The sequence below is a fragment of the Lytechinus variegatus genome, chromosome 2 (assembly GCF_018143015.1).
Source record: "Lytechinus variegatus isolate NC3 chromosome 2, Lvar_3.0, whole genome shotgun sequence".
In the NCBI taxonomy this organism is placed as follows: Eukaryota; Metazoa; Echinodermata; class Echinoidea; order Temnopleuroida; family Toxopneustidae; genus Lytechinus; species Lytechinus variegatus.
Window position 1 is genome coordinate 12,174,256 of NC_054741.1, and position 24,112 is coordinate 12,198,367.

Sequence of the window (24,112 nt, forward strand, 5' to 3'; positions counted from 1 at the left end):
CATTATATCATGGATGAATTGAATATATTGTCATTGGAAGGAAGAAAAAAAAAAAAAATTCAAGTTGTATTTCCAGTGTCCAAAGGGGAGAGTTGTACATCTGTGACATCTTGTATTGCCCATGGGAGGACCTCCATAGTATTAGTGTTTTGACATTCAAATGCTGATAACTTCCTTACTGTTTGTCCAATTTTACTCAAATTTTTCTTGATCGTGTTCTTGTTCATTTTTCTTTATCACATAAGCTAACATCTTCCACAGGCTTCATTCTCCTCAAATCAATCTTTGGTCAGCTGGTTAAAACCACAGAACAGAAGTATTGTCTCTAATGCTTCCAATCACAATGAATATTGAATGTTTAATCAGACAAACTGATATTTCATCATGAGGATATTGGAAGGAAAAGAGAAATGCTTCAACACGTACCTGCGTGCGAGATAATCCATTGAGCTCAAACTGAATGATCTCATGATATCTGATTGTTTCTCTAGGATAGAATGTAAAGGTGATATCCTTGCTCTCTCCTGGTGACAACACAGTTGCATCAAACTGGAGATGTAGGTGGGATGTGCTTGTATACAGGCAATCAACACTGCAAATTGAAGAGAAGTAACAGCATTGTTGTTGTTGACATTGTCTCAGCTTTTATTATCAATTCAATTCCAAAGGTATTAGGGACCCAGTTAGATTCCAGATATTTCATTTGTAGAGAGAAGATTTTGAGCTTACAAATTTAAAGCATAACAAACCACACAAATCTTGTTATTAATATTATTATGAAATCTAAATTATTCATTTTCTTCCCAGGAGGTATCGTAAATTGGGTGGTATTTCAACACATTGGCCCTATTCTGAACTCAGGTTTAATTTAAATCCTGGTTTAAGGTGAAAAGCCAATTGGGGCACAAATCTCTATTTACATATTCAATTTATTAACTCTTATGACATTCAAATCATTTATTACGGTCTCGAAATGAAAACTGAAATGTTTTTCATTATGAAAGTAAAGAGAAATAAAACAGTAAAGACAACAAATATTCAATACGAGCAGAATTTTTTATTTTTTTGCCTCCTCATAATTTTGCACAGAGTTAGACCATAGTGTAAGTTAAACCTGACTTCAGAATAAGGGCCAATGTTTGTTTTTGTAAGTCACACACAACTTCATGCATGAATGATGACCTTGTGTTGAATGAGACATCACCCATCAATTTTTCTGTGTTTTAACAAAATATGAATACATTTCCTACAGCCTTAATCAGATTATTAGAAATATTCAATTTTCCCCTCAAATGCTTGTTATCAATGAGAAATTTAATCAACGAAATTGTATTTCTACATCAGTTGATATCACTCACAGTGATTGAGTATCTGTTGTAGTACCTATGAAAGGGTTATCAAGGTCCTGTAACATAAAGTATAGCAATTGATTGTTGGGCTGATTTGTATGATTGATAGCACTGATTATTGTGTGTGATCAATCATAAAATCAGCCTCCACAATCAATAACTACGCTTTGTGATACAGGGCTCTATTGTATGTAATATTGTGCTAAAGTTAGAAAGATTCTGCAGAAAGCCTTATTACCTGATGTCTTTGCTGTCTCTGTTGGTGAGTGTCAGTGTCTTAGAGTGGGTAGGCATCCCAGCTCGATGGATGAAACATGGTCCAAAGTCATACTGAGGGAAGGAGAAGTGAAGACCGGGGGCAACCCCATGACCGACGATCTTCACCTCGTACGATGGACCATTGGCAATCTGAAAGAAGAAGAAATGTCAGTGAGAAAACATATCTAGGTTTGAAGAGCAATAGATTACCAAAGTGATATCATCAATATTTTTTTGGGGAGAGGGGAATTTAAGGATCATCTTGCACATTGGTTTGAATGCCAGGATGCGACGCTCTTAACCACTGTACGTTACACCACCAAATGTGAGATGACTCACCTTACAAATAAGCTCACATCCTCTGAGGGTTGTCTTGTACGTGGGTTTGAATGCCAGGACGCTACGCTTACGATCATTGCAGGGAACACCACCAAACTCTGGTGAGATACTCAAGAGCTTAGAGTTGTTTCCTTTGGTCTCTTCCTTTAAGATCCATTCAAAGTCAAAGTTGAACTTGCCGGTGTTGATGATGTACAGAGAACGTACTGCTTTCTCGTTCACCTCAATCTGAAGCAAAAGTCAGAGTTGAAGAAAAAATATTTTGTTGTAACGTTTATGTAATAGACATATGTACATTCACATATTTTTATCATTACTGCAATCCAAAAAGTACAACATAAAGGGCACCAAATACACAAAAGTATGATTTTATTTCAAAGCATCTGGAATGATGAATGTCCACGTACACTTTCAAGAACTCTAATTATATTTAATTTAACATCTCTAGTAGTGTGTGGTCTGTAAGGCATTAAAGAAACAAAATAATTCATTGAAATATTTTACCACTTCTTGGTTGAGAGATGGAACAGAATTCATTTCTTGAAAGCATAAGCCAGGAGATTAAATAGTTTTAAAAGAAATCTTGAGACCAATATCACATCAAAGCAAAACATCCTCGACTGCAAGTCCAACAAAAGAAAATAAGTACAGTCTCCGATTTAGGAAATGGTCAATTGACCAGTGGAACAATATGGCAATAGGACTGACCTCTCCAAAATCAATACAGTTGATGCCAGAACTAGACAGATCTTTCTTCTGACCGGTAGAGTCTTCACACTGGACGATGCAGTTCATGGAGTAGCCCTCAGCCTTGACATTGAGACAGATTGGCAGGGTCTTCTTCCGGACCTGAATCTGAACGTTGAAGTTCACCACCTTCTCCTCATGAGGGGTGAAGGAGACATCAATGGGGATCCTGGAATAGGAGAAGAAAGACAAGAATTATCTTACATTTGGCAAATTGCCACTTGGTCTGCTGCCACTTTGCCTACCTTCCATTTGGTCTAATCCCACACCATACCTTTGTGCAACTAGCCTGGGACCCATTTCGTAAAGCTTGCTGTAATAACAGTTAGTGCAATAGCAGTTCAAAGTTACTGATATCATTCAATTTGATTGGCTAAGAAGAAAATAGTTCTAGAAATTGTGCATTTATTATAATAACAAGTCCTTATGAAACAGGAGCCAGAACTAGATCCTAGTACTGCAACATCTGCTCTCATGACTAACCTGTATAGCAGGACACATTTATTAAATGGTTTACCTACTGACACCTGCATTATAAGAACCTGTCCATGAGTGTCACCTGCTAACAAAGACCACTGTTTCTGGTCATGAATACATTTTCATACAATAAGTATATACTACTTTTCTTGTCTCCTTTGGGAGTTCTTTATATACAGGCTTCACTGCAACTGCATTAACTACATGTATATGACACCAAATAAACATGCATTATCAAGTGCATGGGCACTAATCCACATTGGGGTGCCCCCCCTTGAATTTCAAATCTTGTATAGCAGCCTTCGAGAGGTCCCCCCCCCTCCCGACGGATAGATAAAAATCTCATAAAATCACAACACTCGAGTCCTTTTAGCATATACTGACCTGTCGTTTGGTAGGATGGTACCCTTCATGGGAGTCAAGTGAAGCCTTGAAGAGAATGCTTCTGAGTGACAAGACGTCTCATTGATTTCAAAATCAAATGCTCTAGCCTCGTTATTGATCAGGAAAATCCTCTCATAGGCCTCATTACCTAATATAAGACAACAAAGGTATTCAAAGTATTTTTCATGTCATACTAATCCAAAATGCCCAAAGCACTTGACAAATTTTGTTTACCCTGGCCAATGTTGATACAATTCTCACCAGTGGTAATAGTGAAGTTTGATTGCTACTTTCAATATCATAATAAAATGGGATGGGTAAATTATAGAAGCATTGGAGGAATAATTTCTCCATGCAGAACCAGCATGGAGTATAATCTAGTATAATTTGAATCATTATCTTTGTTTTACATTTAATTTTGTACTGCAACAATGCCACAATGGGGATATGTGCCACCTCAAATAACTGAATTTTGAAAAAGTTTGAAAAAGCATATCCTGCGTTTTATTATTATATATTTGATACTTGGGGTAAGAGTTGAATCTAATCTTTAATTTGAGACCAACAGCTTAGCAAATTGTTCATGCATGACAGATTACGAACAATAAATATTGAGGCATATCAGTGAAAGAAACTTAACAAAGAATACAAAAGAAAAAAGCTACTGAGCCAATCGTAGAATAAGCACAGGTGTCGTATCATGAACCAATCTTGGCCAATTTTTCTGCACAACCTGAATTTAACAACACTAAATTTTAACACTTGTCTTCCTCATTAACGCATGAAATGTTCATCTAAAAATACATATTGAATTATATGATGATGTACATGAAATATCTTAATTCATTTGCCTTTGAAGAAAAAAGACATGGGAATCACTGTTTCCTTTTTTTCTGGGATGCACTGTATTACTTGTCAAAATTGATCAACAACAGCCCACACAGCCCCTTTAGATTTAAGCAAAGAGATTACAATCCCTTGTTGATTCAACCCTGTACATTTTGATGAATAAATCACACACTCACCAAGAAGCATTGACTTGAAGTTGATGTGGGATCTGTCGGTAGAGACGGCTGGTTCGTGGGCGTCGCCTACCAAGAGGAATGGGACGGAGATGTTCTGCTCGGGGATGGTGAACCTCCAGAAAGACTCCACGACACCAAGCTGGTTCGGCAAGAACTCAAAGCTCACCTGGATATCATTAGAGGAATAAGCTACATTTACAACCTGCTCATAAACCTTTGTTCAATTAATGAACAGCTACAGTCAAATTAAGAATTTATAAACTAATCAAACATATAACTATAATTACATCTCATTAAAAATTAATACATCTGTATCTGCTTTTAGTGAATTATCCTAGGTCTCTGTCTTTGAACAATATTTGATTGATTATAATTATTAAATCAAACAATGCCATGACTCCTCATCTAGAAGGCCAATGCACTATACCAAAGAATATAAGTATGATAATTTATCAAATATCTGATGCATATGTAAACTTACCCAGCTCTACTGCAGGGGCATTTGATTGCTATTATTACTAAATATATTTTCAACATGAGTTAAGACTCCCTAAGTTGAAGATTGCCAAATGCTTTGACAAACTTGGTTCTGTAATCTTGGAACTTCATAAAGGAATGTTCTGTCTTTAATAACAAAAGAGATAAATTGTGGCTGAGGACAATTTAGCCTCCAAATGTCCAACATATCACCTGCAAGAAGCAAAATAACCCTCACGAAATGGGTTCAATAAATGACATAATTTGGAATTGGAGTTACAAGTCTCCAATAATCTTCAGCAATCAATTGCAATAACACTGAAGAGAATTTGATTTGGACACTACCCAGGGAAACAAATTGGAAAACAATTTCTGGGCTTCTTTTATCAAAACTCACCAGCCCAATTTTACTACAAAATATAAGTTTCCATTGCAACCTATGTGCATTTCAGGGGCTCTTTATGGGCTTTCCAAGGGCTCTGTGGGCATTTTTGGGCGAAGTCGTCCGAGCCTCCATTTCTTCCTGTACTTACCTGTGTTTTCTTGCCAGATGCCACCTGGCCCTCTGTAGTGAGACATTGGAATACAATTGGTTTCTTGGGGTCCTCTTCATCTTCACACGTCCACATGAAGGTGTAAGCCGTGGCCGTTGGGTTCACAATGAAGAAGTGACGTGTGTTGCGCACCTGTAAAAGGGACATAACCACATGGTTTTAGGTACATCTAGCTTGCCGACTGATAATGAGAATGAAGAGAGTAAGTAAAGTTTCTGACTTCACTCCATAAAGTAGGATTAGGATTATGGCTCCATTCAAGGTTTTGTTTCAGCTTTTCACTTAACACACAGATTTTCAATTGGAGCAAGAGTACACAGATGAAATGCCTTGGAATTGCATGTCCTTAAGAACACAATGCTAAGAAATACAGTAATTTTTCTGTATTTTTACTTTCCTCCCTACATCTCCTTCCTCCATCTTTCTCACCTGCACACCGACAGAGACCATCTCCAGGACCCTGGTGTTGGGATCCAGGGTGGATCCAGGTGGAGCCCCTCCTGGTCCAGGTAGCTCTGGGTTGCGTCTGGCTCCAGTGATGTAGTCCGAATCCTCCAGATCAAAGTGGCAGTAGGGCATCACACTCTTGCCCTTGACTGCCAGGACTGGTCCTTGCTTGCCCTCTTCCAGGTTAGGCACCCTAGAAGATTCAGTAACGATATGCAATAAACAATTTCAAAGAAGTGATTGAAAGCTTTGTGTTGATATGACCATTCAAAAACCAAATAATAATAAAATAATTTTTAAAAATATTAGCTTTTCAAATGCTACAAACTGGATTGAAATCTAACAATAGTTTTCTATCAAGTAACAAAATGAATAACAAAATTACATTTTAAAAATTTCTCAGTCTTTTTTTTCTTTGTATGTATTTTTTTTATAGTAATAATACATGTAATAATACAAGTAAAAAGAAAGGTTTTAAGAACATATTTGAAAAACTCAACAGAGATCCAATCTTCTTTAAATGCTTCTCTTCCAAAAAAGTCAATCAAATGCAACCATTCCCTTTATCTAAAATGCAATATAACCCTCACCTGCAGATGAGCCTGCCTTCATAGTCCTTGATATCCAAGGGAGCAAACTTGACCTTGAAGTTTTGCTTCTTGCCTGGTGCAATAGACCCCATGTCAGGCTCTACGGTGAAGGGGTATACATCTACTGTGCCGTCTGTGGAGGTACTGCAGCGGGATGGGAGCCTCATCTGCTCACCATCAGCAAAGCTGACACTCTTGTGTTGTGCAACCTCATCCTCCATGACCACTTGCCAACTGAAAGGAAGCTCAACAGTTCCTTTGTTGGTCACAATGAACCTGTGAGAAAAGAATTGCAATATCCTCAGTGCATTGGCAAAGCCTAAAGCTCTTAAACGTAAATTGCATCACCAAAATGGCACTATAACATCAGTATAAACAGAACAGATTCAAATCAATAATTTGCTGACATGAAAGGATGTTCTTTTGTTACAATTAAAGTTGCAATCATTTATAAATATCAATTTTATCTCTTTATGTGTACCCCCTCCGATAGGGAAAATATACATCTGCAACTGCAAACACAGGAAAAAAACAGGAAAACTGATAAAATGATATGAACTTACGAGAACATCCTGGTCTGGAACATGAGTGTGTCTTTGAAGTGAACAGCCTCAGTCTTGCACTTGAACTTGCAGAAGTCTGCATTGGCACTGACGTTGAGTTCTATTTCACGGCTAGAGTCTTCCTTGACAGAGTGGGTAGGCTCTGGCTCTGTCTCAATCACCTGTATGAGATGATAAGTGAGTGGGGTTGAAATATACAGGTTAAAATAGTGTTTAACAGGTTTTAAAATGGTCACAGCTCACTTTGAGTAACATGCATGTAGTTCCTTGACTTTGATTTCGCAACAGCAAAAATGTTTAAGAGTTGTTCCAATAGAATGGCAAAAAGGGTATTCGTCCCAGGCCTACTTGGCATACACTCCAAAATCCTCACCTTCTTTTTGGTAGGTCGTGTCACTTCCTGCGTAGCATTCATCTTCCGTCTCATCTCCTCCTCATTCCTCTCCTTCTCTGCTGCCTCAGCAGCGGCGGCGGCAGCAGCAGCAGCTGCATTGCTGGCACCCTTCTTGTCCTTCCTGCTTTCCCGATCCTCCCGCTTCTGGTCCTGGGTGGAGCGAGGCCGACCGCCAGTCTGCTCACTGGAGGTAGCTGGACGGGCATTTGCAACGGGCAGGTCTACCCACCTGACTGTTCGCAAGCGGTCATCCCAGTCCATTACCTATTTCAAATGCAATAATTTGTTTAAAAATCGTCTAGACAATCTAAACAATGGTCAAGATATCAAAAGAACTAATGAAAAAACTTTGAAGTGCTATTATCATCTGAGTAATGTGCTAAGAATGCCGTCATATTCACCTGGTCCACGTCTGATGACGATCATAGGTAGTAATATTGGTACTGGTGAAAAATAGTTCTGGTAATGGTGGAAAACGGTTCCAACATTCTCTTTTATCCTTGACTTTTTACATAAAACTTAATCACAAATGAATAGATCTAAGATAGAAGAGTACAAATCTATACCAATGAGAATGTCTGGAAAGGACCAAATGGACAATATGATGTCATCCAATGTATGGGCGCACCAGTCTTTCCCTCTCTTGAATATCTCAAGATTAACTATAGGGGAATTCCGTAAAGTATATCCATTCGATGAGCTATTTCGGAAAAATATTTTATCTTTGTATGAAATATGGCAATGCTCTTAAATTACCAAGGCTTGAACAGTTCATGAAGTGAAGTAAAACGGGAGAAATTTAGGGGTTGTACATAAGTAGGTAAGTGAAAATTCAGAGGCCAGCCTGTCCTAAGAAGTGCATACCTGATCGACTGGCTTATCAAAGTTGATCTTGGACATCTTGCATGCCACAGAAGCCTTGGTCAGATTGACAGCAGTGGTGGTCTTGAATGTGATGACCACATCCTTGGCACAACCAGCATGAAGATGACCAATGGCCGGAGAGAACTTAAGCTGTGGATGGTTCTCTGGCCAGTGGAAGCGGATAGTGTCAGTCTGACTATGATTAGTCATGGTGAAAGAGAGCTGGCGGGCATCATTGATGTGACAGTCACCAAAGTGGATATGGTTGGATGGAGCAGCTGAAAAAAAGAGGCAAAATGAGAAAACATTGAAAACACTCCAAACCAACAAGATCTGAGTAGACCTACAAAAAAATCCCAGTTGCACATACAAAATCATAACCACACATCTTGTGGTGACTTGCTAAAGAATAATTTTGATCGTTCATCAGTTTTGTGCAGCCAGGCAACAAATTCTTCCAAACCTATAACTCAATTTTGTTCAACTTTCCCACTGTCTTTGTACAAAAATTTTGATGAGCATTGTTGCACCATGTCTCAACTCTGGAAAAGCCTATAAAATCATTATCATCACAGGCTGAATGGTGACCCTACATTTGCTCCTACAACAATTGCTCCTATCTTGTTACTCCTTGATAGAACTAAGTTCAGGTCAGAGTTGTGATAGCTCCTTTTTTAGAATAAAACAAGGACTTATAGTTAAGTTAGAGGACAGGTTTTAATTTTGTGTTCAAATTTTGCATTGGAGTAACAATTGCCTGAGTGAATATTACAGAACAGCAGAAACATGACTCACCAGCAATTTGCTCCTCCTCCACCGCCCCATCTAAGGTCTCCTCAGTAACCAGACTATGGATGTTGTCCAACGTAACATCGTCAATGTAACTCTCCCCAACCAGCTGGATGAGCTGGTTCTCAAACTGATTGTCAGTGACGGTGATGCGAACCTGGGCAGCACTGCGGCCGGTGCTGGAGGCGGTGTAGACCACATTGAACTCTGACTTCTCATTTGGCTGGATGATGAGAGAGGCAGCATGAGGGTGCTTCTTGGTGGAGTCAGCTGCAAAATAACATGGACAATACTGTAGAATTCTCAACTTGTGAAATTAACAATCATATATCCAATCAGGGCTTTTAAACGTAGAACAAGATATTCTATGATAGAATACGTGACCCTGAAATGCTGTATCCACAAAATTGCCAAGAAACCACTGTATTATCACTTTAAGTAATTTATGATCAATCAAGTCACAATCAATGTCATCATTTTCATCCTCATCATCATCATCATTTTCAATGTCATCATCATCATCTCTCACCTTCTGAAAGAAGAGTATCACTGTATGTTGGGTAAATGAGCTTGGTTTGAGCTGAACTCTGAAGCTTGAATGAACCTGATGTGTCTTCTAGATCAATATCAACCTGTGGAACAGAATAGCAAAAGCTCTCATTACCTCCCAACCTAGTTCCTATCACACTTAATCATGTTCAGACAGGGAAAAATTGCATGGGAGCTTGGGGTGATTTAGCCCCCCAAAATGCTTAAAAGAGCCCTGGAAAATCCCCATTCATTAGAATATTGAAGAGAATCCAATGCTGCAGATTTGGACAGCAGATTGTGAAAACTAGCCCCTAATTTTTTTGCCTGTGTTCAGAAAAGGAAGAGGTTTCAATTCAATTCACTGATGTTTTGAATTAAAACACAGGTTAATTTTATTTGAGCAAAATTGATCAAGAAAGGCTAAATGCCAGATAAATAAACAGAAGTATTTACATTCGCTCTCAGTACTCACATGGAAATTTATGAAATCATTTGAGATACTTATGTTGCCAAATACATTCATCCTTTAATGGCATATCTTGACATAGATGTCCTAAAAGAAACATTCACAATACCTTCTGTGAAATTGTCACCTAATTTCCACCCAACCCCCCCCCAAAAAAAAAAATGTTTTTAAATATTCAAAAAAAGGAAGACCATGTTATACTTTAACTTTATTCACAATGTCATAATTTAATAATTAGATGAGTATGAATTCATCACTTACTTTGCTCGGCAAGGTTCCATCATTTGAAAGGCAGAGGGGCAGGGTCTGGGATCTGCCACTGAGTAGACGGGTGAAAAGGAGAAGGGGTACACCCTTCTTGTTCCTCAGAGAAGGTTTGAGGACAGTCACACGGGGCAAGTTGCCCTCTCCCTGGACCTCAAAGGACAGGTTACGCAGCTTGGCCTGAGGTCCACTGAGGCCTTCAATGGCCACCTCAAACTGACCAGTGTATGTCTGTAGTGTTACAAAAATGATGTAAAAATGGATAGTTTGCACTTAAAAAAATGTTCTGTGCTACTTTATCATTTAGCATACAATTCAAAAATATCAAAGAAATCTATTTAGAAATTCTCAAATGGAAGTCATTTGATAAGTTGCCGGGGAAGGGGGGGGGGGTCCTTATTTGTTTGTCAGGAATGCCACAATACTGAAAAAAAGTAAAGCAATTCACATGGAATGGGAATTATTGAACTGAAAATATGTACTTTCCCATAAAAGAATATTATAAAAGCACATTACAGATTCAATTTTGGTTATTTTAAATCAAATCATCACCATCATCATAGTAACCAATAGCATCATCACCACCACCATCATCATCATCATCAACATTGTCATCATCATCATCCCCATCATCCCAATCACCATCACCATCTTCATATTCAGCATGAGTGATCTTTTCAAATGGAAAATCACTACACACCTGCATAGAAGGAGGTGAGAAAGTAACTGTGGCATAGACACTGCCATGAGCTGGTATGGCCGCCCTTGCTGGCTCAACGTCAAAGATATCCTGAAGCTTAGATGAAGGCTTACTGGTCTGGAGCTTGCAAGAGAACAGCACATCGCAAGATACCTGTATGCAAAATGTGAGAGACAAGTAAACACTGTTGGATATCTTTTAGCACTTTTGACCTGGCATCCATCATTTAAGAATTTTGCTTTTATAAAAGAGGCGAGAATGACAACTTCTCATACCTTGTAGGCATTGGATATCTTGAAGCGGGCCTTGGCCTTTCGCCCAACCAGCACATGACCAAAGATGAACTTGTTCTCGTCTTCCCCGAAGACTCCTCCTCCATCAAGCTCCAGCTGATGGGTGTTGAGGAAGACACTAAGGTTCTTGACGATGCGATGTTCCTCAAAGATAGAGCCAAGGTCTGTCAGGTTGATGCCAGGGATGCAGGCTTCAGCCATCAGCTTGTACGGGATACCCTGCGGGTGATCGGCTGGGTCACGGTCTGAGATCTCAATGGCAAGATCCTGAGAGGAAAAAGGTAGAATAATGATAATAATAATATTTTTATTTTCATAGTGCTTGATATGTCATTAGCACTTAATATTCATTTAACATTACCCTGGTCATTGCTTCGATTAATCTTTAAAATCATGGAGGTAAAAAAAGAAGGAATACCATCTTACTTGTTTCATTTAAAACCATATTTGATGCTGCAGGGATAAAATATCAGGCATGTGTTTCATTAGCTTTTTCTTGCAGATTGCAGACAAAAGATTCCTACCCAACTACAGACTTACTGGCCAGATACAATAGAACATGTTTTTGTTACTTACCCCGTCAAAGCAGACTTTGACGGGGGAGAAGAAAAATGAATGTTGCCATTTTTTATTGAAATATGATTTGAAATTACTCAACTGGGCGCATGTGACCGGAACTGTGACACATAACATCACAAATGGGTGTATTCCATGAAACTAATCTTAACTTTTTTATAATGAGGAAGTCTGTGGAAATTTGTAAAATGCTGATTTTAAATCTGTGAAAGGTTTTTTCACATTTTGAATCATACAATAAATTTCAGGATATACTAATGCTTTGAGATATGTTTTGTTATATCCACATTTTGCGATCAAACAAAACTGGAAATATTCACAATTATCTATTTTTAACACAATTCACTTTTCAGTTTTACCATTGAACTGGCGGCATCACAAGTTGCCACCAAAGGCTACAGTGAAACTGTGTATTCTTTTGTACTTCTTTAGAAATCGAAAGCTACATGAATTAATTTGCATTTCGTTGAAACTCCATCCTGTTTACCTCAATGGTAAAGTCCTGAATGTCAGAAAAGCACATGTGGGACAGTGTATTTGACTTGAATTCCTTGAGGATTTTTTGCTAATTTCTCAGCAATGACACTATTTCTTCCAGAATCATTTGTCACATATTTTTTCAATCATGCAAACAGACAATTGGGTGGTAATTTTATAGAATTCTGTGCGAACCCCTTTTGAAATCATTACCAAAACTGCCATTTACAATTAAGCCCATTATATGTTTGACATTTCTCTCTTTATGCCTATCAAAATGTGGTTGGGGAGCTTCAACTTTAAATATGATTTCACATCCATCCCTGAAGACATACCTCCAGTCCAGAGCCGACAGCTTCCGGGAGGCAGTCAACACTGACAGTGGCCTGGTTGTTGGGAGAGACCAGACCATAGGCTGGATAAACAGTGAACATCCCCAGTTGGAGACGGGTCTGACTACCGCCACCACCACCGCCGCCTCCGCCTCCTCCACCGCCTGCTCCACCAACGTCTTGTCTGATGGTGGGAGAGAAAGAGATAAATGATGGTGAAAGTGGTAATGTTGATGATGTTCCGTTGCAGTTGATAATTTTGAGTAGCATGATGGTGATGATGATAATGATTGACATGAGAATGGAGATCATGGCGAAGACTGTAAAATATTGATAATCATAAGGATGATGACGATGATGACGATGATGATGATGCTGATGACAGTGATGACGGTGATGATGTTATTAAAAGATTGTGATAATGATAAGTGAGATAACATATATATCATGAAGATATATAATCTCATGGATTTTCTATGTTTACAGACATGTGCAGTTATATCAAAATAGTTTGAAACATTTTGAAAAAAAAATGTATGATGCACAAATTGCATAAGGTAATTGGCAATAATATGGGATAAGTAAATGATAATTATTCAAAGCTTGAGAGAAGTTTGACAATTGTTGAATTGAAAATGGCTGAAGGACATTAGTTCCGAATAAAAGGTTGAGTCTTTTTTTCTTCAGCACATGATATTTTGACATTTCAGAGCTAAGAAATACTATTTAATATTTTGAAGGCCAAACATATTTCAAGCTTTCTTGCAAATATTTACCAAGATGTTTTACCATTTAACAAGCTCCATAGGGTAATTTTAGAGGCTTTCTTTTCATTATTTTTTTGGGTGTGGTTTTACTCTGTGCCTCCATGTATCTTTTTTCTATCAATGGAGGGGAACAAATAGGAAATAAGGAACAACACCCTCTCCCCCCAAAAAAAAACTCATTGTGAAAAAAGTTGAAAACAGTTGAATACAAATTTATAAATCTAACCATCTAAGAGCAGAGATGCATTACTTTGGTGATACAGAAAAATAGAGTGAGTAAAAAGCATTCAATTAAAGATATTTACTAACTGTACTAATTTTAATAAGTGCCTATCAAAATATTTTGATATGAAGAGAAAACGGTTGCAATATATTAAAGAAAATACTCATAAAACTTGAAAAAAGGATCCAACGAGCTCATAAGTAAAAATTTGTTGTGATTGATGAGGGTGGTATAAACAGATAAACACTGGAGTGAGTAGTTAGAAGTTTAAGAGATAATGTGTCTTTTGAGATACATAATATGATAACCTAAATTAATCTATACTTACAATACAGCAACATAATACTTCTACAGTACTTAGTTTAAAAGATGGCTTCATGATAAAAAAAAAGGGAAGAGGTAATTTCTCTTTCGTATACATTCCACAGTTTTATGCAATAAATTTCAGGTATAGAATTTTATCTTAGAAAAATCTATTCTTCCTGATAAATGCTTCAACTAATTAATGAAAGATAAGTGAAAAAAGAAAAGAAGTAAATGTGTAGAAATGTGACAACTGTATGAAATGTGGTGGATGCAACACTACATGTACTGCACTGCTAATACGATGCATTGCTAAAATATACTGCATATCAAATGTGGAGAAAATATGCAAATCTAAATACTGGAAAACCAAGATTGCGGATAGAGAACACTGTAATGTGATTCAAATGAAATCTAATGAGAAATATTTTGAGGAGCAAAGTATGCAAGCTACTGAAGAATATAAATAGGAAATATGAAGAAAAAAAAATAAAATGGAATATATAAAAGTAAGAAAGTTCATAAGCTTCCTTTTACCTGGTGGATAATCTATAGACCAAAAGAGAAATACCAAAAGGGAAAAAAGCATGGCTTATTATGAGTGCATTTCAGAGTTGATGATGAATCAGAGATATGAAATTTTCAACAAAGCATTCAATACAAACACATGGATTTTCATAACATTTACTTGTCCTCTTGTTTCCTTGGGATAAAACAATACAGAGAGAGTATACTTTAGGATCTAAGTATAATGGAGATGGAACTTATTAGAACTATTTGGAACTAATTGGAACTATTTAGACATTTTATCACATATTCCAATAGGTTTATCAACAAAGTGAATCTTGTGATATTATTTTCAACAATATTTGAAACACATCATCACTTTAAGAGATAATGATGATCTCTCAAAATCATATCAGGTGGGTGTTTCATAAAGCTGTTCGTAATTAAGTGCGACTGGTGATCCTTTCTTGTGGTAAATGGTATTCACCAAAATGTTCAATGACGATAGCTTAGCATGTAAGAAAGTTTCACTAGTCATACTTAGAGTCACGAAGTAAGAGTTACGAACAGCTTTATGAAACGGCCCCTTGGTAAAGTCATGATTTGCGGGAAGTTTTCAAAGAAATAGGAAAAATTACAATTTAAAGATTAATGTAGAAAAAATGATATTTTCCAATTTATTAATTGATATGTTCAGCAAAATAAAAATTTCATGGCATTTAACCATTTTCATCCTGACCTTAATATATCAAAAATGAAAATTTTATTTCAATTTATTTATTTCAGGGGAATAGACTCAATATAAAATATAAGAAAAATACAATTTGTAAACACTTTTTTTATAACCAGAAGGTGAAACATATTTCAAAATATCTTGTCCAAGGTAAATTCAGAATGCTTCATCATATACAAGAATATGGATAAAATTATAAATAGTTATATATAATGATGGCTATAAACTGATATCTAGTGACACTCTTTCCCTGTGAAATAAAACCTGAACTCAATTTCATCTCTCCTATTAATATTAATTCCATGACAATTCATGCACAAAAGGGCTATGATTGAGTGCGAAATTTGATTTAAATCTTATTTGCAACAAGTATATAGAACAGAATGCATTAACTAAAAGCATACTGTCATGAACTAAAGTCAAAGGTCATGACTTACCTGATGGACTCCGCCCTCTTGGGTTTGGCCACTGACCGACCAGAACTTGATCCATCCCTCGACTTGCTACGCTTGTTAGTGCCGGGTGGTCTGTGTTAACGGGGAAACATAGGCATGACATCTTACATACACGTAGATATAGATATATATATATGCAGATGTATATGGATCCACATGTATTTCTACCCAAACTCGTTAACAATCATCTCGTAATTAACTACAGCGAATAATTTTCCTCGTATCAAATCGGAATTTGTTCCATTTTTCTAAAGACTGCTACACAAATCTGTTGTGTTGTGTAGCAGATTTTTTTTTACATAGGACTGTACCGAACCAAGTTTTCTCTTGTGACCAATATCAAAGTTAGTTAGCAAAACAATTTTGTTGTTAGTTTGTTCTATGTATATCATGCTCTTCTTTTTCATTTTTTTCATGCAGAATGCAATTTCCTTTCTAATATCATTAGTCACATATATTGGCAGGGGTCTGTTGTAGAAAGACTTGCAATCAACCACAACTCTACAAATCAAACACAACTTCAGGATACACCAATCAATAGATCACATTTGGACATGTAGATATGCGTTTATCTTTTAGGTACTGTGGTAAAAAAGTTACCCGGATAAATTTTGCTACAACATGAGAAAAAAAAAAGATATGCATGTAAAATGGATTTCAATGAATCCTTATTACATTTTCATTTTGATGAATGTTCATGAAACCTAGCATTACATAGAATTGTTAACTAACTTATGTGTTTAGTCTGGGGATAACACCCAAGTTTAATTAATTATCAGAACTATGATTATCGCATACAGCACATGCATTGCGACAATTACATGCATAGTCACCTTATCAGTAATTCATATTTCTATTATATGTCTATGATTTTATTCCCAGTATACTGATTATACACGATGATAAAAGAAATGACTCGTATGTTAGTTTTGATGTATTGAAATTACATAAAGTACACATACATAATGCAAATACGGAAGGAGAAAAATTAATTCTGATGAAAGAAGGTCAAACAACCTCGATCTGATGAAAGAATCTTGATCATAGCAGAATAACTCATGCTGAAATTATGCATAATTTAGAAAGTGTGGCCTACATTGTAAATTATGACTTCCCGTCTATTATTAGTCCACAATCACGTGTAATAAAAATGTGTTTCATAACAAGGGAGCTAACGTCACACTGGTCGCTATAATTTAGACCACTGTTTATCTTACTGTATCTCTCAGTTTATTTTGATAGTGAAAATGAGTGAGTTTATGATTAAATAGAACATGAATTATGATGATTTGATTGGATTGTGGATGGAATGATGGACAGTAATTGCAGGAATTAAATGATATAAATACAATACAATTTTATGTTTTAACATATGATTACAATGGGAAATACATTCATGGCAACATAATATGAACTGACTTTAGTTTCATTACTATTAAAACTTCTAATATGCACCTGAACTAATAGGTGTCTTTCATAATATTTTTTCTTCTTTACATACATTTCTAGAAAGCATTTGCTGACATCCCCCCTATACTTCTGTTTATTTGTTTCTCTATCTTTAACTCTTGATTTCCATTCATGTTTTATATATATATCTGTCAGTAAAATGATAATTAACTATACCAAATGCTCATATCTTGGTCAGATATTCCAGAAAGAGATGAATACCAAATCCTAAGTGTAGTATTATGCATCATTTTGAGGGTAATAAAAATTAAACAAGTCTTTGGTTTTTAAGACAGTGCACACTGCAAGTGTAATGTCATCACAAACTTCCACTCATGTAAAATTCTGCAGTCTAAATCCCGATATGTTTCCACTTAGTTGTGCAACAACAAAAGAAGGGTTACATACATACAAGGGAACTTGACCACCTAAAGTAAACTTGTTCAGTGACAGTTTACTGAGCAACCCATTGCATTTATAAACGCACTAGTGTAGTCCTTGGGCCCCATTTAATAAAGGACTTACAACTATTGTATCTTTGCCATTTGACAACTACCATGGTAACAAAGCTCAGCAGACAATCACAATCCAGGGTAATTGACACACACTGACAAAGCTATCATAGTTGTAAAACTTTAGGAAACGGGTTCAAGACAGGTGCCACGCACACATACAACACAGATTTATTGTTTCAATTTAACGTATGTTAGTGTGCTCATGTAACAGCTTATTTAATATATCCCTAAGAAGATAAAAGAACAAAACTAAAATACAATGTTTTTTGTTATTGTTAGACACTGATTAAGTTAAAATAAAAAGAACATCCACAAAAGTAGGTATACATGTATGTCACTCAAAATGATAACCCTTTTACAATAGCATACATACATCTAAATTAATGAGATAATAGTACACTGTAGAAACTTTTATATAATGTTTGTATCATTCATATATAATATCTTTCTTACATGCATAATGAAGAATATGTTTCTACATAATGCACTCTTCACAAATAAATGAATATGACTAACTAAAAAAAAATCACATTTTTGCACAGGTGTGAGAGATGACAAAACATAAAACATGAACACTCTCTTGAAATACATGGGGAGAGTCCTCGGGTAAAACAAATGTGCATGGCATAAACACACTTCACTCTGGTACTGTGAGTCACAATAGTAGTAATGTTATGACTGAATATTAAGGGTTGTATGAGTGGTAGGGACGTTATTAACTTGATGCAAACTGTCAAACTCCAAGAATAGTTACCTCAACATAGACATTGACATGGAAACTTTGGATGCTCTTGATCCACTTCATAGAAAAGAAAATTGTAACTTAAAGGTTATACAGGTGAACACATATGAGTGCATGCATTAATTGAATTTATTTAAAGTGATGGTAAAAGAGATGATATAAATACATGCAAAGGAGATTTTTCATAACTGATGATTTCAAAGGCATGCAATTCAAACAGAAAAGAAATCTCAAAGTGTAAACAGTTTACAATACATGTATCTATGTCAGGACAAACTGATATCTTTTAGATCTGTAATTTTAAAGCAGTTGGAGAACAGAAAGAGGGGAAGAGCAAGATGTGAGAGGAAGGGAGAATGGACTAGAGAGGAATGAGAAAAAAGGAAAGACCCATAAATATGTGCCATCTGAAAGAATTTCAAAATGGTTCCATTGCTAGCTCTTTAGGGTAAGTTTTCTAAAATACAATCTACTTGAGGAAAATTGTCTAGAATGATTTCTAAATCTAATAAGGGGAAATCAAAAAAAATGTATAATAAAGAGAAATATAATGTAAAATTGAACTGATGATGCATAAAATGAAAAATGGAGAACAAAGAAATAGTTTGTGGAAACCAAGATTTTAAGGGAAGAAAATATCTGTAGAAATTCAAGAAGTAAATACAAGGAACAAAACAAATAATACTACTGGAAAAATATCTGAAACAACTTAAAAGCAAAAGAAAGAGAAAATCTTACGCTCTTCCTCGCATCATGGCTGGCTGTATAGGCATGTCACGCACCATACGGTTGATGGTGTATTTGAAGTCAAATTCTCCCTTGTTCTCAATCTGAAAGGTTCGTGGCTTACGCTGATTGACAAGAACTGCCCCAAAGTTGATATCGTTAATGGGGTAGATGTTATACTTGCTGAAGATTGATCTGACGCTGAGTTTGACAGGGATACTGGCAATGGTCTCTCCACCGTCTTTTAAGTTGGGCTCAATCACCTGTGATAGATATTAAAGCAACGGTTAAGAAGCAGGTCAATGGGGAAAGGTAAGCATATATCTGAACTTGCGCAGCTTGGGTATATAATCATGCTAAGTGCCATGATTTATTGCCCAAACTTTCAAACTTTGTGAAATGAGAAATCAAATCAAGCAGAATATCAATATCAAACGATGCTCACAGACCAGACTTCTGTAATTGGTGCCAGTATATCTGCTATTTGTCTAAGAGTAGCAAGTAAGAAATTATTTGTACAGACTAGGGATACAGAAGTTACTTTGAACCATAAATTCATGATGCACACTGTTGGATCTCAGAATACCACCCCAGGCAAACACTGACCCAGATTCCTCCTTGTTTATCAAGTTAGTGTACATTTCATCTCCAATGTTAATTAGAATGTTGTAAATTTCATTTCTCTTGAGAGTGGATTTCAATTTGATTGACAGGTGGAATGTGGAATGAACTTCTGTTTATTGACTTCTTGTTCATTTCATGGCATTGAGATGTATATTACATAGGTTGTAAGTTACACAGGAAGTGTCCTTTACATGACCTTAATACAGAGTTCATTAGTTCCATTATTTTGCAAATAATACATTATCATACAATAATGCACATACATCTCAGAAAGGATGAACAGTTGTCGACAAATTGATTTTTTTAATCAAATTGAATTTGTACAGCTGGAATTTTTTATTCAAATTGAATTTGTACAGCTGGAATCTTTTATTCAAATTGAATTTGTACATCAACCACCCAGTTTCAGTTGGTAAAATGTTGGAAAGAAGTTCAACTTAAGAATAATGGGCTGCAAGTTTCAAATCATCTAAATACAATGTCCTCACAATCTACATAACCTTCATCCACAATCATAAATGTCAAAAATCATAATCAAGATTGTTGAAATTTGGAAAAAAATGACATACATTATGCTCGAATATTAATTGAATTTCTTATGTTTTACCTATCCTCTAGCATCTCAAAGAAAACTGACAAGGCTTCGTGAACAGTTATGAGACAAAGTCAAGCAAAATCTAACTGAAATTCATGTGTATCAAACACATATTTCAGAGAGAACTTTATATTGTGAAAAGGTACCCTAAGAACTTCCTACCTGGCACTTGAGGATTGGCTGGTCTTTGATGGTGATCTCTTTCCTCGACTTAAAGATGACCTGGACCTGGGTTGGTCTATCATTGGGGATCAGGACCCCCTTGGCTGGGATGACAGAGAACAAGTTAATTATCTCCTCCCCCACTAGTAGGGGTTGCCTCCAAGATAAAGCTTTGAAGAAAAAAAGGATGATTGAAAATATAACCATCAAGTCAAAGATCTCTATCACATAAGATATTTTATTCTCATCCCTTTTCTTGTCTCTCTTGCACAGCACCTTGGGCACTTAATGTAAATGGAAATGGCCCTGTCCAAAGTTAATGTAAAATCACTGTCATTATGTATGTATGTAAATGTAAATGTGTATTTCACTTGTATTTGTCTTGAAATAAATGTCCAGCTCCTTTATTATTTTTTTTAGATCATATTGCTTTTTGTTCTTTCATGTCTTGAATACATTAAATCATAAATAATCAAATTTTTTACTAGGTATGTAGCTATCTAAGTAACTCTATACTGGCCATCATTTAAAATTAAAGTAATTACAAAGAGTAAAACCAAATTCCTATTAAATTTGATTGTTGGTCAAAATCTAAAAAGTTTGTCTTTTATTATTCTAATTGTTGAAAATCTGTCTCATTATTTTTATTGGACAAGATCTGTTGATGATCTGTCACATTATTTTCATGGACAAGATCTGTTGGTGGACTGATTGTTTTCATTGGAAAAGATCTATCGACGATCTGTATGATTTTCATTGGAAAAGATCTGTTGACAATCCGTTGAAATCTTCTAGATCTTCATTGGTTGGCTGTATATGCTACCCTACCTGAATGCAATCTCATATCTGCCTTTGTTCTTGAGAGAACAAGTCTGTTTGGTCTCATCCATGACCCTGATAACCCCAAAGTCCAGACCACCATCGGCCCCCTTGGGGAAGCTCATGTCCAGGGCTACATCATAGGCTTCTGCCAGAACCTGGATGTTCTCGGTCTGCAGAAGACCCATAATGTTCTCAACATCCGATACCTTGAGAGAGAATAAAAATTAGGTCCTCATTTAATGAAACAAATAGTCAAGTGATTTTCACTGGCATATGTTATATGCTACTGGAAATCCTTGCACCTGATTGGCTAACAAAAGATTAATCAGTGAAAATCACTGAAAAACACTTCATGAAACACCTCCCAGGAGTGATATATTAAGGTGGGCAGCGGAGAGAGGGAATGACCAGAGAACACATGAAAGTGGCAAGCCAAGAAGAGAAGGAAGATTAAGTTGAGGAAGAAGGATGCATGAAATCGGGTAACATGGATGGAAAAGGTGCTGCGAGTATAAGGTATATCTGGTCACCTCTTGTTCTATGGAGACACAACCAGACTTAAAGCTATAAAGATTATCATTTGCATGCCATCAATAACAGGGAACATAATGTATATTTTTTACAGAAATTTTGTTTATACTGCTTAATTGCCTTCATCTCAATACTTTGTTACAAATGAATTCTGTAATGTACACAGGCAACCCATTTTTCAGCAGGCAACATGTTCAGATCATCTTCTTACCTCAAGACGGATCATCTTCTTGGTGTTGACTGGTTTCATTGCCCTGAAGTGGGCGTTGAGGGCAAACTCAGATTTGGGTTCAATGACACCACTGTCAGTACTGACTGAGAAATCATCACCAAGAGACTCCAGTCCACTGATCCTCCATGCCACAGGTAAGAGGGTGCTGTTACGGAGATAGATGGTCTTGGTGTCTTTCCTGCAGGACAAATAATAATATTCATAATTTACATAGCTCTTTAAATACAATGTTCCTAACCACTGCATACTGTCATCCCAGCTTTATGATGGCTTCCCTGATCAGGCGCTCAGTAATTCAAGGAACCCCTTTCTACTAGCCATTTATTACCAAAGGATGTGAGTACTGCAGTGGGATTTGAACCCCAGACTCTGTGGTTCAGAGTCTCAGCAACTCTTACACCATATTGTGCAGAGCATGTACTATTTACATCTGCTAAGTCAAAATTTCACCTTAATTGAACAGATAAGTGCATTGTGGTCTATTAAAAAAGAGGGTCATGGGGATTAAATCCTAGCCGAGGTGTGTTTTCCTTCAGCATCCCCACTGTGCTGCAGACAACCCAGGTGAGATGACTAGAAAACTTGCAGGATTGATTCCTTGAATGCACTGAATAATGCTGAAATAGTCATAGCTTGAACTAAAGCCATGGTAATAATACTTGCGCTTAGTATCCTCAGGCAAAAAGTGATATAAAGATCCAGCTTTTAAAATCATTATTATTATTTCTATGGTACTAGGAGATTTGACACAAGAAATATATCTAGCTTTGCAACTGGATAATCACATACCGGTGAAGCAGAACTTTCTCAAAGTGGAGTTGTTTCTTGTCAAGTTCTAGTTCTGGCCTGACCCCGTAGCAACCGATCTTGAACTGGACGGGTTCTGGGTTTTCCTTGATACAGCAGACTATGGTGTCCTCAAAGTAACCCTGGTTCTTTGGATAGGCCCAGATGGTCAATTCCTATTCAAACAGAAATTGAAAATGTGGATAAACTGTTCTGCAGATTTCTTCTGAGACCAATAATATAATAATAATACATTCAATTCAAACAGTTTGAATGACAGATAATAACAACCTCTAAAAAGTATTTACAACAAATTAAAGGTAACATCATGAAAACTCTGTGATCATAAAATAAAAAAAAATTTACGTAGTCTCACTCGTCGTTTATTTCCTAGGGAGCAAAAATATTTTGAAAATTTTTGAAGTTGGAAAATTACAATCCTGTGCACATTATGCATGGATTTTGTGAAAATAAACAAGTAGCTTTTGAACATTAAGCGGGGGAAGGAGAGTGAGGGGGACTTTCCCTTTGACCCTCTCCCCAGCACCCTTTTATGACCATAAATCTCCCTGACAATCAAGGAGACTCAATAGCTGAGCAACAGAAGGACCCGAGAGTAAGAGATGTAACTCTACCTGTGTCTGATTAGGCTTGAGCACCATGGTGGGTGGATCCAGCAAGAAGGTGGTTCCGTTACCATCATGTTGGAAGCAGAAGGTCATTTCTGCCTCAAGGGGTGAGGTGTTGCTGATTGTCAGTTTTTCCATGTTCTCTGGGTACTTGCCCTCCTTGTAGCGGTCCCTGGTCTTCCCCGCCAGGAGCGGTCCCATTTGAAGGAGCTCGGTGCTCAGGATGTACTTCTTGTGGACGATCTCATCCGCCTTCTTGCTCTTCTTGCGATGTGGAAACACAATTCTGGTGGGGTGAGAGATATGGACAGGTTAAAGCCACCACGTGTGTACGTATGGATTTCCACTGATAAAATGGATGAATATGTTTAAGGTAGAGCTCTGATGAGTCATTGTGAGATGTTACACTTTTCAG

At 36.7% G+C, this 24,112-nt stretch overlaps 1 protein-coding gene across 1 annotated transcript in view; it reads right to left on the reverse strand.

The window, feature by feature from the left end:
* The window catches only part of LOC121407342 (hydrocephalus-inducing protein homolog), a 95,063-nt gene that overhangs the window by 15,714 nt on the left and 55,237 nt on the right, over nucleotides 1–24,112 (reverse strand). Inside the window, 28 exon segments of the mRNA XM_041598380.1 lie at nucleotides 427–592; nucleotides 1,588–1,757; nucleotides 1,947–2,174; nucleotides 2,655–2,862; nucleotides 3,555–3,702; nucleotides 4,580–4,745; nucleotides 5,590–5,742; nucleotides 6,040–6,250; nucleotides 6,648–6,923; nucleotides 7,211–7,371; nucleotides 7,584–7,868; nucleotides 8,469–8,746; nucleotides 9,264–9,527; nucleotides 9,787–9,889; nucleotides 10,516–10,749; nucleotides 11,219–11,371; nucleotides 11,494–11,778; nucleotides 12,900–13,080; nucleotides 14,727–14,738; nucleotides 15,867–15,956; nucleotides 18,603–18,647; nucleotides 19,329–19,579; nucleotides 20,698–20,838; nucleotides 20,840–20,867; nucleotides 21,526–21,725; nucleotides 22,262–22,460; nucleotides 23,072–23,244; nucleotides 23,704–23,983. Coding sequence (XP_041454314.1) covers nucleotides 427–592; nucleotides 1,588–1,757; nucleotides 1,947–2,174; nucleotides 2,655–2,862; nucleotides 3,555–3,702; nucleotides 4,580–4,745; nucleotides 5,590–5,742; nucleotides 6,040–6,250; nucleotides 6,648–6,923; nucleotides 7,211–7,371; nucleotides 7,584–7,868; nucleotides 8,469–8,746; nucleotides 9,264–9,527; nucleotides 9,787–9,889; nucleotides 10,516–10,749; nucleotides 11,219–11,371; nucleotides 11,494–11,778; nucleotides 12,900–13,080; nucleotides 14,727–14,738; nucleotides 15,867–15,956; nucleotides 18,603–18,647; nucleotides 19,329–19,579; nucleotides 20,698–20,838; nucleotides 20,840–20,867; nucleotides 21,526–21,725; nucleotides 22,262–22,460; nucleotides 23,072–23,244; nucleotides 23,704–23,983 — 5,089 coding nt within the window.